At 42.5% G+C, this 14,487-nt stretch overlaps 1 protein-coding gene across 1 annotated transcript in view; it reads right to left on the bottom strand.

Annotated features, from left to right (window-relative positions):
- Positions 1 to 12,065, bottom strand: part of LOC143285582 (uncharacterized) — a 22,520-nt gene extending 10,455 nt beyond the window's left edge. Inside the window, exons 1-3 of the mRNA XM_076592976.1 lie at positions 11,946 to 12,065; positions 8,552 to 8,763; positions 8,236 to 8,479 (exon numbers count right to left, since the gene is read on the bottom strand). Coding sequence (XP_076449091.1) covers positions 8,236 to 8,479; positions 8,552 to 8,763; positions 11,946 to 12,065 — 576 coding nt within the window. The remainder of the gene's footprint in view (positions 1 to 8,235; positions 8,480 to 8,551; positions 8,764 to 11,945) is intronic.
- Positions 12,066 to 14,487: the final 2,422 nt, after the last annotated feature.

Raw genomic sequence — 14,487 nt, 5'->3', positions numbered from 1 at the left:
GATTAAAATAACTCTAAGCAGCATTTAATGATGTATCAACGAACCAGAGCTTTTGTTGAGAAGTCCCTGGTGCATCTCACCAGCAGCTTTGCGACAGGTTAATCTTCAATGAACAACGTGCCACAGAAATAGAAACCTCTGATACATTATGTATGTATGATAGATGAACCAAGAAATGCGAAATATAGAACTGTTTGTGACAAGCTCATCACTTTGACATGAATCATAAATATATAGGCTGGAATGCATTATAGCCAGGCTGCCAAGTTCAAGAGGTTGTAATGCCACCCCATGAAGGACAGACTGTCCCAGCCAACAAAAGAACGGCTGAAGAGAGGGAGCTTCATACACCAGAGCAGGATCCTAGAACGGCAACATCAGGATATCCTTGACCATGCCCCCAAAGTGATACCCCGGTGTCTTGCCGTCCCTGCCTGAAGCGAAGGAACCCCTCCCCTCATCCAGTGCAGAATCCCTGGTGTTGGCCTCAACGATTCTCAAAGCAGCCCTGAAAGAAAGTCCTTTACCATTGACCACCTCTACACCTAGTTCCCCAAAGAATTCTGGACTCATGTCTACACCGACGGTTCTGCGACAGATGCTATTTGGAATGGAGGGGCAGGAGTCTATGTTCAATATCCAGGAGGCAGAGAAGAACAGATCTGCCTCGCTACCGGCCTGCACTCCACCAATTACAGAGCCGAAGCAGAAGCCTTGAAAACAGCAGCAGCCCACATCGAGGCCAGCCCCTACGCCAGCCACAACGTTGTCTTCCTGACCGACGCCCTGTCCATCGTGCAGGCCCTTTGGTCCAACAGAGATCCAGAACTCAACGATCTCTCCTTCTCTTTCGCCCCGCTCTGCACAAGTCACACAGTCACCCTGCAGTTGATTCCCTCCCACTGCAACGTGCTTGGCAACGAGACTGCTGATTCCCTGACAAAGGAAGGCACTACAAAAGAGCAGATGGACAGGTCTACCAACTACTCTGAATCCAGGACCATCATTAAGGCCAAACTGCAGAACAAGTGGAAGCAGCAGCATCCATGCCACAACAGAGCAGACCCGCACTACCTGCTGACTCATCGAGAGCATGTAGCCATTTTCAGGCTCAGGACAGGTCACAACCGCCTGAAACACCACCTATAAACGAAACTCCGTGTCGGTGACACACAGCAGTGCCCCTTTGTCGGGGAGACGAACGACACATCAACATGAATCATAAACATATAGGCTGGACACCAATATAGCCAAGGTGACAAGAAATCAAGTTTATTTAACTAAACAGAGAAACGGCACATTACTTTTACAATGTGTTATGAGAAAGGTTGTTAATACATTTAAACTGTCTTAAACTTGCCGTAAAATATATATGCTACAGAGAACATTTCAGTGCACAGAAAAAAGAAAATCTAAGTAAAAAGAAAAGCGACGGACCATTTGACATACCTGATCATCGTCCAGTTGTTGATTTGTGTCCCCATCCAGTTTTGAAATGATAAGTGACCTGAATCTGTTGGCTGTCATTCTCATCATCATTTCATCCATGATGGATTCTTTTTTAGTATTGCTGCTTGCGCTTGCCTCCATTGTTTCAGTCCTTGTATCACCGTGTGTTTGATATGGCTCAGATTTTACATTGTTGATAATTTTTGTCGTAGCGCCTGCAGTCACGATGTCAGTGCTGGTGTCTGCTATCATTTCAGTATCAACTATAATAGTTCTGTTAGCTGGAACTGCTTGAAGTCGGACGTCATCGCTTGCTTTAACTTCTTCTCTCCTGAAATTACGATCGACATCCCTGGTATCTGGCTCAATGTCAGTGAATGGCTCTGACTTCACGTGGACAGTACAACTGCTGGATTTCATGTCAGAGTATGAACCACCAACCCCAGTCACCAAATGCATCAGTGGGTGTGATTCATCAGTACTGATACAAACTTCCTCTTTGATTTTCATTTTTATCTGAGATTTTTCTCCATTCACGCCATTCAATGAGTCCATCGATATGGAGAAGAACTCAACACCAGTGTTCTGCTCAGTTTTAATGCTGTCCTTTTGTTTGGTTTGGTCTATTGTCTGGTAATAAAGTTCATGCAATGTATCACTGTCAACGTTGTCTTCAGTTGGGTCTGTCTTCAAAGATTCGCAAGTGTCACCGTTGTCGTTTGGTTCAGATTTAATGAAAGCAGCCATCTGACTGTAAGCGTTTGTTGTGTGATTAGCACTCGTGATACCCGTGGTATTGACATCACTGATTGCAGGTTCTGTAACAGACATGGGTGTTTACTCATTATAAAATGTAGCATTGTCATGTCCATCACAAAGAATTTTATTTTGTTTTGTTATATGAATGTTAGAAAATCGTAATGTAAAACAAGTAGTAATGTAAACCAATAAGATAGTATGACATAATATTGAAGACTCTTATATTCCCAGTAAGGTAGACAGCAAACCATTTAATTCAGCATATGTTTTCTTGGTGTCAGATATCTGCGTGCCTGTGCGCAATGAGCTTCAGTAGGGTGAGCACATGTTGGGTGAGGAAGAATGAGTTTGGTGTGGTTGGTGATGAGTGTGTGCAGGGATGGGGGAGGAGGTAAGTACATATTTGTGTTTGTGCATGCATGCACGTTGCATGAGTGTGTGTATTTGTGTGTGTGTGTGCGAGCGCGTGTGTGTGTGTTTATTGTCGAGATTCGAAGTCTGCGACTTGTATAGACGTTTTCATTCCGTTATTTACGCAGCGACACCACGTTTACAGTTGTGGGTGGATGTTGGACATTGTTGCGTTTTTATAACACAACGGACACTGAGAAGGATTGCAAAGTGTTTCACGTGCTATCTGATCTGGTGTGTGATATGTAGTATGTCCCCATTCTAATGGTATTGACATGTATAATTTTCCACATATGCTGCCCTCGGAGACTTGAACCTGACTCCTTTACTTTACTTTCCTTTTTCCCATCCAGTATTCGGATCACGGACAACTCCGTGGGAAGAACAAAACGTTTTAACCACACAACGAGTTCGCGCTATATATTCATTCAAATATAATTTAGCAGGTATGACATTGCCAGAGAATGTATCATTCCTTAAAGACTGAAACTTTTCCTTTTGTTCCTGCCCTACCCTTTCCTTATGCACATACTTCTTACGACTTTAACGTGTCGTTTGGTTTCTGGACTTCTGTGACTTTTCGGTGTTCATATTATTTTGTAATAACAGGATAACCTTTGTGATTGAAAACAGACACGCTTATGTGAGGAAACGTGACGAAATAAAGACTTTGCATTCAGGTAATAAATATGAAGGTTAAAATGCGAGAACTGAAAACCAAAATACCTGAAAATGCAGCTTGAGTCGTCCATTGTGGTTCTTCAGCAACATCTATCTCTATCTTCACATCCGACATTTCTGGATATTCAATGGATTCCATGGTGTCACAGTGTCTGAAACGTATTTCAGAAAACACGTTGAAGTCATAAAAAAAAAAAGTTTATGTGTACAAGACAAAAGGCACACACACACACACACACACGCTCGCACGCACACACATACACACACACATGTACACACGCACGCACACACACACACACGCGCACACACACACACACACATGCATAGGCACAGAAACACACAGACGCACAGACGCACAGACACACACACACACACACACACACAGAACGTCATTATCATATATGAACAAGGATGGTTGTTTCCCCTTCACATTCGCATAAACGCGCGCACACGGAAATGTGTAGAGAATGATATGTAAGAAAGCCATTCATGCAGCGTGTGAGTCGCTGCGTGGAGAGATTGGAAGTTCTTTTTATCATTTCATTTCTTTATCTGTAACGAACAACTTGATTTATATTTTCTCTGTTCGAACTTATTTTGTATTTATTAACACTGCGTCAATTATTTTTTTCTCACAAATACAAAGCACAAAGAAGAGTGGTGGGAATGGGAGAAAAGGAAATCTGTCCCACATAGTGCAGATTGACGCACACACACACGAGCATTATTTGCTCCTTAGTCTCTTAGACACATGCATGCATGTACAAATGGATATGCACGTGCTTTGTATACCTTAATACATACAAAATGATCAAACTATCTTTTGTTCTGTATCAGAGGACAAACAATTAAGTCAGCCTAACTTGGACATGTGCGCTCACACACACACACATACCAGAGTAAGGGAATCAAAAAACATCTTTGCTAGACTTTCACTTTACAAAATGTTACCTTCTAATGTCACCTTACCTTCCAAAATCACGTCACTTTCAGCTCAAAAGCGGAATGAATAACAAACAGTTCTGAAAGCAGTTCGCACCCGGAATGTCAACTGAAGACGGAAATGGGGTGGACGAGTGGGGGAATATAAACTTCAGAACATGAACGAACAGAAGCATAAAAATAACAAGTGAAAACCGCTCACATTGTGCACGTGAAGTTGGTGGGTGACAGGGACCGAATGGAGGTGGAGTCAGAGGGGAAGGATACGTGTTTCTTTTCGATAGAATTTCATCTGTTCACACGGAAAATAACGTTGTCTATTGCCAGTGAAAATAACTCATAAATATTGCAAAGACAAAAGAGAAAGTCAATAGGACTCAGTTAAAATAGGTTTCTTCTTCTCCAGCTGTATCTTCTACCTTCAGGGTTCAGTTCACCCCATATGTTCCTTAGCTGTAATGTGGATATCATTTTGTAAAAACTACATGTCTTGCTTTTACATCTTTTACATGCAAAGAGTTACAGCAGTCAAGATTTAGATTCTTTACTAATTTCAATCGCCTCCGGTGAGGATATTTGGAATACTTGATTCTTCAATTTTCTCTTGAATTTCTTTGAAAAAAACGGATCAACCCTGTTTGAACCATAGATATCAGCTAATACTATCCGACGTACTGCAGTAACACCATACTAATATAATTTCTCTTCGTGTCCCTAATTATTGTTTTCGCTTTAAAGTCAAAGTTATTGTTAAATAGAACTGTTACACCTCATGCTCCACTGTTCTTTTAAGAAAACAGAATCAAAACCCCGTTTGATTCGAATTTGACGCCCTAATTTCTTTGTGAAATGGGTATCCCGAAGGAAATACACTATTTATTCTCTGTTTTTTTGTAAAGACATCCCTTCTTTTTGGATACTCCCCAGACCCTGATAATGGAGGGAAGATATGGCAAGGCTGGCCAGATTTGATTTGGATGTTTTGAATACAACTCATACCCTCGTTTTGCACTTTTCAGACATGTCATGTTCACCATCATCCAAATGTACAGTATTAATCAGACAATCTAAACAAATAGCATACTGTGAAAAATGAAATGGAGGTCAAAAGAAATAACATACCTCAAAAACTTACATATTTCAATGTTGGTGCTTATCTTAGGCATTTTCAGATCAGCATTATTTCTTTATTTTGTGGGGTGTGGTTCGTCCGTCGGGATCGACGAGGACCATCTAGTCATCCTGGGGGTGGGTGGGTTTGGCTCTGTGGGTGCGCAGATGACTGGTCAGGCCAATCCGCGCCAGGAAAGTTCTGACGCAGTGTAGACAGGCGATGGTGGCGGCTGTCGGGGACTTGCTGGCACTGCTTTTCCTGGCCTGTCTGCGTTGCTCTGCTGCAGTGATTCTGTTGGCCTCACAGGATTTGGCACCTTTGTGGACAGCTGAACGCCACTTTGGTCTGTCCATTGCATTCAGCTCCCATGTGTCGTGGCTGATGTTGAAGGCCTTCAGAGAAGCTTTCAGAGTGCCTTTGAAGCGCTTCTTTTGGCCTCCATGGGAGCGCTTGCCATGTTGGAGTTCGCCGTACAGCAGTTTCTTGGGGAGCCGGTGGTCTGGCATGCGAACTACATGGCCTGCCCAGCGCAGCTGGGCCTGCATCAAGATGGTGTAGATGCTGGGCAAGTTTGCACGAGTGAGCACCTCTGTGTCAGGGATCTTCTCTTGCCACTTTATGCCGAGAAGTTTTCTGAGGCTGGTGGTGTGGAAGTGGTTCAGCTTTTTGGCGTGGCGTTTGTAGACCGTCCATGATTCACATCCATAGAGCAGTGTGGTGAGAACTATGGCCTTGTATACTTTGAGCTTCGTCTCCAGGGTGATGCCTCTCCTGTTCCAAACGTTCTTATGGAGTCTGCCGAAGGCAGCGCTGGCTTTGGCGAGTCTGGCATTCACCTCGTCGTCGATGACAACTGTGCGAGAGAGTGTACTGCCCAGGTATGTGAACTTGTCCACCGCGTTCAGTCGTTGCCCGTTGATGAAGATGTTTGGTTCAACGTAAGGCTTTCCTGGAGCTGGCTGCTGCCGATCTCCACCGCTGCTCCAGTCGGTGAAAAACGACCCTATGGCCTGAGCCGCCTGTGTGCATGTCCGCGGCTACGACTGCCAGTGTACCCACACCTGTCGCTTCATCGCTCGCCTGTCGCCACAGGGCTTGGGGAAAATGATGGTATGGGATGAAGGATAACTGATGACTTGCGCGATGACTTTGTTTATAGTGAAGAGGAGTTGCGCACCGTCGACCTCACTCTCTTGTCCGAGACCATCTGTATCAAGTGGCAAGACGAGGTCAAGACGACTGGAGATGGAAACGGATGCAGTGGGTGACCAGGATGTCCTATGTGCCTCATCCTGCCCTCAGCACTCCACAGTGCTCTGCTGCAACCGCCTTCCTCTCTGTTGAACCATGAAGGTTTCTTCCGCAGAGTCCGCCGGATCCAGTCTTCACATGCTTGGGTAGACAAGCCCTAACTCACCGAGGGTTTGAGACCCATCAGCTGCCCTCACCTAGTTTAGCCAACCTGTCAAAGCCGTTGCCCTGGGGTTGGGCGCTGCCGCATGCTAGCAGCTTCTAGGACCCATAGGTGAGAGCTGGGTGCCGGTGGGGACCAACAGAGGACGAACCACTCCCGGAAGAGCGTGACAACCCCCCCCCCCCCTCTAGAGGTACTACCGCTCCCGTGCACGCCCTAACCCCCTTTTTGTGGAGTGAAGGCCTAGTGTTAACGTATCTGCCAGAGGAGTGATAGAATCGAAAGATGAAGGATCAAATCCCATACACGCAGAATTTCTCCCCCCCCCCGCCCCCCACTGGACCATGTGGTGTGGTCTGGAAGCTAGTCGTTCAGATGAAATGATAAATAGTGGTCCCGTATTTAGCGAGTCCTCAGCCGCCTAACAATACAAATAATCAATCAATCAATCAATCAATCAATCAATCAATCCATTTATTATCTGAAAAAGAGTACAGAAATTTTCCTTCAGGCTCATCACAAGGAAAATATAAACTATTTTTAAGAAATACTAATCTTAAAATGAATTATTTCCATCATTGAATTAAAAGCACTCACACGAACATTGTAGGACAGGGTTGGGGGAAAGGGAAGGATGGGCGTTGCACTTCAACATCAGACTACATTATCAACACATTATAATGCATACAATAAAATACGAAGGTTCGGAATGCAAATATTTTAATATGGTCGTCTTAACCTTAAGATTATAAATGATGTATAGTTATCTAGAATGACGGACTGGTGAGGGGAGGGGGTATGAACCAGATGAAAAAGAACACACACACACACACACACACACACACACACACACACACACACACACACACACATACATATATATATAGGCATAGGACCACAAGTATGAGAACAAGCCACAATATAAGACGACTTCGTATAAACAAAATACAGATTTAAGCACTCTATCGATTGAATTACGGCACATGAAATTTAGATGTAAACCACAGGCATGCGAATAAAATCTAAATGTTTTAAGTAACAAGATATTCAAATCACAGTTATAGTGTACAATATTTGAATTTAATCATAGTCATGATGCTTATATAGTACAGCTGACCACAAAAGTGCTTTTTATGGCTGTAACACAGGTGACAAAATCAAATAGACAAAAAACAAATCCATGGAAACAAGGGAAGTGCAAAATTTGATTTATGTTCGAAAATAAACAATGACAAGAACGAATCAAAAAGTGTGCACAGTCCAACTCCTGCCTCTGTGCTCTGATGGACTCTCTGCACTCTACTGTTCTGAAAACATGCACCTGTTTTCTCAATTGTCAGTACATTCTAAGCAGTATCAGTTTCTTCTGTTTCACGCTTCTGCTCAAGTTCTTTGCAGCCTAATCCTTATGTGTCACCTTATGGTCTTTCAAATCAGCAGCCCGTTTAAAAAATTGTCCACACACATCACAGGTAAAGGTGTTTTGATTAGTATGAACCTTTTTGTGTCTTGACAAGTTACCTGCTCGACTGAACACTTTACCACACACATCACAGGTAAAGGGCTTTTGATCAGTATGAACCTTCCTGTGTCTTGACAAGCTACTTCTTTGCCTAAACATTTTACCACACACATCGCAGGTAAAGGGCTTTTGATCAGTATGAATCATCTTATGTTCTTTGAAGCCTTCCGCTCGTGTAAAAGTCTTACTGCACACATCACAAGCAAATGGTTTTTGATCAGTATGAACCTTCCTGTGTCTTGACAAACTACTTCTTTGCCTAAACATTTTACCACACACATCGCAGGTAAAGGGCTTTTGATCAGTATGAATCATCTTATGTTCTTTGAAGCTTTCCGCTCGTGTAAAAGTCTTACTGCACACATCACAAGCAAATGGTTTTTGACCAGTATGAATCATCTTATGGACTTTTAAGTGTTTCCCGCCTGTGTGATGATCATCCGATGCTGGTTCTTCTTTTTCTTCATTCTCCTGTGATATAAAAGGTGACAATGGCGATGGTGATGAATGAAAAGGTGAGTATCAGTATCAGTATCAGTAGCTCAAGGAGGCGTCAATGCGTTCGGACAAAACCATATACGCTACACCACATCTGCCAAGCAGATACCTGACCAGCAGCGTAATCCAACGCGCTTAGTCAGGCCTTGAGAAAAACAACAAAAAACAACAACAAAAAACAAAAAAACAAACAAACAAAAAACACGGGGGAATAAATAATAGATAAGCTTGCATAAATAAATAAATAATAATTATAATATAGAAAAAGGTAGTAGTAATAATATTAGTAATACTAACAAAATGATAATAATAAAACATAAATAAATAAATAAATAAGACAACAATGGTGATAAATAAGCGGATAAATGTAAAACATGAAGACACACATTCACACATACACCCACACATGCATAACAGAAATGCACCAAACATGCAGTTTCACAGATATGAAAGCACAGTCAAATACATATAAACGTAAATGAGCTCCAACACACACACACACACACACACATTACCTTGTACCTCCTCTACCCCCCTCCTCCACACACTCATTTCTAGTCTACGTATCGCGGCTTCCACGGCACACACACACACACACACACACACACACAAGCACACACTCACAGAGATGAACACTTACTTGTACAAGCACACATGAAAGCACAGTCAAATACATATAAACGTACATGAGCTCCAACACACACACACACACACACACACACACACATTACCTTGCACCTCCTCTACTCCCTCCTCATCCAAAGTCACAACCTCCAGCCAAACGATGGAAGTTGAAGCTGTGACACATGCCCTCCAGTGGCTATCGTCCATCCATACGCCCGGAAACCAACATGCCATGATTCTAACCGACTCAATGAACCTCATACAGAAAATTGAAAACGGAATGGGAAGCCCAGAGTGGCATAAGGCAATGCGCAACTTTCAGATTAAAAACCTCACATGGTCATACTGCCCGGGACATGGAGGTGTTAAGGGAAATGAGCGAGCTGACAGACTTGCTGGTAACGCAACACCAACGAGCGGCCTACATCTAGGAAAATCGGAAATCCTCAGAAAAGTCAAAGAATACCAAAACGAACAGGTACAAGGCCATCACACCATCGATCGCCTCAAAGAAATAAAAGCAGAGAGAGGGAGTGGCCGCAAGTTTAATATGAAAGGTAGAGCACGATGCTTTGCAAATCAAACAAATATCGGCATCATTTCCAAACCAACATTGCGCAAATTTCTTCAAAACGGAACAAAACCTCTGTGGGCTTTTCCAAATACAATAGACTGAGCAACACACTAGACGCCACGTTCTTAGCATCAGAGATCTTTTCCCATCCCTCTTGCGGCCAATCAGTGGCAGCCTCTGTGCGTGTGTGTATGTGTGTGTTTGTGTGCATGTGTGGGTCTGTATTTTTGAGTGCGTTTGTGCATGCGCGAGAGTGTAAGTGTACACAAGTGTCAGTAGAGTTCTGTGCACGTGCGTGTGTGTGTGAGTGTGTGTGTGTGTGTGTGTGTGTGTGTGAGGGGGAGGTGGGGGTGTGGGGGGAGGTGGGGTAGAGGATGAGGCATGCCTACACTGTGGGAGCAACAGGATATTGGAACGTATAAATATATATATATATATATATATATATATATATATATATATATATATATATATATATCTTTGTATATATGTGTGTGGAGATATGGGCATATGTGTGTGTGCTCGTACAAGTAAGTGTTCATCTGTGTGTGTGTGTGTGTGTGTGTGTGTGTGTGTGTGTGTGTGTGTGCCGTGGAAGCTGTGATACGTAGACTAGAAATGAGTGTGTGGAGGAGGGGGGTAGAGGAGGTGCAGGGTAATGTATGTGGTGTGTGTGTGTATGTGTTGGAGCTCATTTACGTTTATATGTATTTGACTGTGCTTTCATATCTGTGAAACTGCATGTTCGGTGCATATTTGTTATGCATGTGTGGGTGTATATGTGAATGTGTGTCTTCATGTTTTACATCTGTTTGCTTATTTATCATCATTGTTATTTTTTTTCTTTGTTTTTTACATTATAGTTATTATTTATTTATCTATTTATTTATTTATTTGTGTAAGCTTATCTATTATTTATTCACCTTTTTTTCCTCAAGGCCTGACTAAGCGCGTTGGGTTACGCTGCTGGTCAGGCATCTGCTTGGCAGATGTGGTGTAGCGTATATGGATTTTTCCGAACGCAGTGACGCCTCCTTGAGCTACTGAAACTGAAACTGAACTTTCACCCCCCACCCCCCTCCCACAACCCCTACCCCAACGGTTTTTTTTTTTTTTTCGTCTAATATCACTTCAAGTGGAAAGACGTTAAACTGAAGACGAACACACACACACACACACACACACACACACACACACACACACACACACACACACACATATATATATATATATATATATATATATATATATATATATGACTACAATGGAAGCAGGAGAGCATGCCACAAGTTAAGACTACTTCGTAATTAGAAAATGCATAAGTAATAAAACACTTTAATTATTGAATTACAGCATATGAAATTATATATATATATATATATATATATATATATATATATATATATATATAAACAGGCATCCAAATAAAATCTAAATGTTTTAAGTAACAATATATTAAAATCACAGTTATAGTGTACAATCATAGTCATGCTGCTTGTAGTACAGCTGACTACAAAAATGCTTTTTACGGCTGTAGCACACGTGACAAAAAAACAAAAACAAAAACAAAAACCCAACCCATACCAGGAAACAAGGAAATTTGAATTATGTTCCACAAATACTACGACCAAAATGAATCAAATAGTGTGCACAGTCCTACTACCGCCTTTGTGCTTGGCTGGACCGAAAACCAAACATCCCTGCATTCTGCTGTTCTGAAAACATGTATCTGTTTTCCCAAATGTCAACGATTTCATAGCAGAATCATTTTCTTCTGTTTCACTTCTCTGCTCAAGTTCTGTGCAGCCTAATCCTTATGTGTCATCATATGGTCTTTCAAATCAGCAGCCAGTTTAAAAGTCTGACCACACACATCACAAGTAAAGAGTGTTTGATCAGTATGAATCTTCCTGTGTCTTGATAAGTTACTTGCATGCCTAAAAACTTTACTGCATACACCACAAGCAAGTGGTTTTTGACCAGTGTGAATCATCCTGTGCTCTTTTAAGTATCTAGCCTGTCTAAACGTCTTATTGCATACATCACAAGCAAATGGTTTTCGACCAGTATGAATCATCTTGTGCAGATTTAAGTGCTCCATCCGGCTAAAAGTCTTATTGCACGCATCACAAGCAAATGGTTTTTGACCAGTGTGATTCATCTTGTGCTCTTTTAAGTATCTAGACTGTCTAAAAGACTTATTGCACACATCACAAGCAAATGGTTTTCGACCACTATGAATCATCTTGTGCAGATTTAAGCGATCCATCCGTCTAAACGTCTTATTGCACACATCACAAGCATAAGGTGTTTGACCAGTGTGAATCATCTTATGTTCTTTTAACTGTTTCCCTCCTGAGTGATGATCATCCGATGATGGTTCTTTTTTTTCTTCATTCTCCTGTAATATAAAAGATAACAATGGCGATGGTGATGAATGAAAAGGTGAATATATATCAAATGTGATATCCGTTTTTGAACAGTACCAATGAAAGGAGGAACCGAAAGAAAACGCTTTCCTATTATTTAAAATTATTTCGGCCACACAGTGTTACTGCATGTCACACAACCAGAACCACCAGAAAGGATTCATATCAAAACAAACTCGCTTCACATCAGATTTCATACTGGAAAAAAAATCAAATGTAATTATAGTTGCATTACAATACCTAAAAACGGAGCATTCTCATACCAATGACCGTTCATTTATAGTTCTGTCCATGTGATTAAAATAACTCTAAGCAGCATTCAGTGACGTATTAACGAACCATAGCTTTTGTTGAGAATTGCCTGGTGCATCTCACCAGCAGCTTTGCGACAGGTTAATCTTCAATGAACAACGTGCCACAGAAATAGAAACCTCTGATACATTATGTATGTATGATAGATGAACCAAGAAATGCGAAATATAGAACTGTTTGTGACAAGCTCATCACTTTGACATGGATCATAAATATATAGGCTGGAATGCATTATAGCCAGGCTGCCAAGCTCAAGAGGTTGTAATGCCACCCCATGAAGGACAGATTGTCCCAGCCAACAAAAGAACGGCTGAAGAGAGGGAGCTTCATACACCAGAGCAGGATCCTAGAACGGCAACATCAGGATATCCTTGACCATGCCCCCAAAGTGATACCCCGGTGTCTTGCCGTCCCTGCCTGAAGCGAAGGAACCCCTCCCCTCATCCAGTGCAGAATCCCTGGTGTTGGCCTCAACGATTCTCAAAGCGGCCCTGAAAGAAAGTCCCTCACCATTGACCACCTCTACACCCAGTTCCCCAAAGAATTCTGGACTCATGTCTACACCGACGGCTCTGCGACAGATGCCATTTGGAATGGAGGGGCAGGAGTCTATGTTCAATATCCAGGAGGCAGAGAAGAACAGATCTGCCTCGCTACCGGCCTGTACTCCACCAATTACAGAGCCGAAGCAGAAGCCTTGAAAACAGCAGCAGCCCACATCGAGGCCAGCCCCTACGCCAGCCACAACGTTGTCTTCCTGACCGACGCCCTGTCCATCGTGCAGGCCCTTTGGTCCAACAGAGATCCAGAACTCAACGATCTCTCCTTCTCTCTTGCCCCCCTCTGCACAAGTCACACAGTCACCCTGCAGTTGATTCCCTCCCACTGCAACGTGCTTGGCAACGAGACTGCTGACACCCTGACAAAGGAAGGCACTACAAAAGAGCAGATGGACAGGTCTACCAACTACTCTGAATCCAGGACCATCATTAAGGCCAAACTGCAGAACAAGTGGAAGCAGCAGCATCCATGCCACAACAGAGCAGACCCGCACTACCTGCTGACTCATCGAGAGCATGTAGCCATTTTCAGGCTCAGGACAGGTCACAACCGCCTGAAACACCACCTATAAACGAAACTCCGTGTCGGTGACACACAGCAGTGCCCCTTTGTCGGGGAGACGAACGACACATCAACATGAATCATAAACATATAGGCTGGACACCAATATAGCCAAGGTGACAAGAAATCAAGTTTATTTAACTAAACAGAGAAACGGCACATTACTTTTACAATGTGTTATGAGAAAGGTTGTTAATACATTTAAACTGTCTTAAACTTGCCGTAAAATATATATGCTACAGAGAACATTTCAGTGCACAGAAAAAAGAAAATCTAAGTAAAAAGAAAAGCGACCGACCATTTGACATACCTGATCATCGTCCAGTTGTTGATTTGTGTCCCCATCCAGTTTTGAAATGATCAGTGACCTGAATCTGTTGGCTGTCATTCTCATCATCATTTCATCCATGATGGATTCTGTTTTAGTATTGCTGCTTGTGCTTGCCTCCATTGTTTCAGTCCTTGTATCACCGTGTGTTTGATATGGCTCAGATTTTACATTGTTGATAATTTTTGTCGTAGCGCCTGCAGTCACGATGTCAGTGCTGGTGTCTGTTATGACATCTTCAGTCTTGACGACGTTGTTCATGTTCGCTCTTATCATTTCAGTATCAGCTATAATAGTTCTGTTAGCTG

This window comes from Babylonia areolata, chromosome 9 (genome assembly GCF_041734735.1).
Source record: "Babylonia areolata isolate BAREFJ2019XMU chromosome 9, ASM4173473v1, whole genome shotgun sequence".
NCBI lineage: Eukaryota > Metazoa > Mollusca > Gastropoda > Neogastropoda > Buccinidae > Babylonia > Babylonia areolata.
The sequence above is the reverse complement of the archived record's forward strand: the minus strand, read 5'-3'. Positions and strand labels throughout refer to the sequence as shown.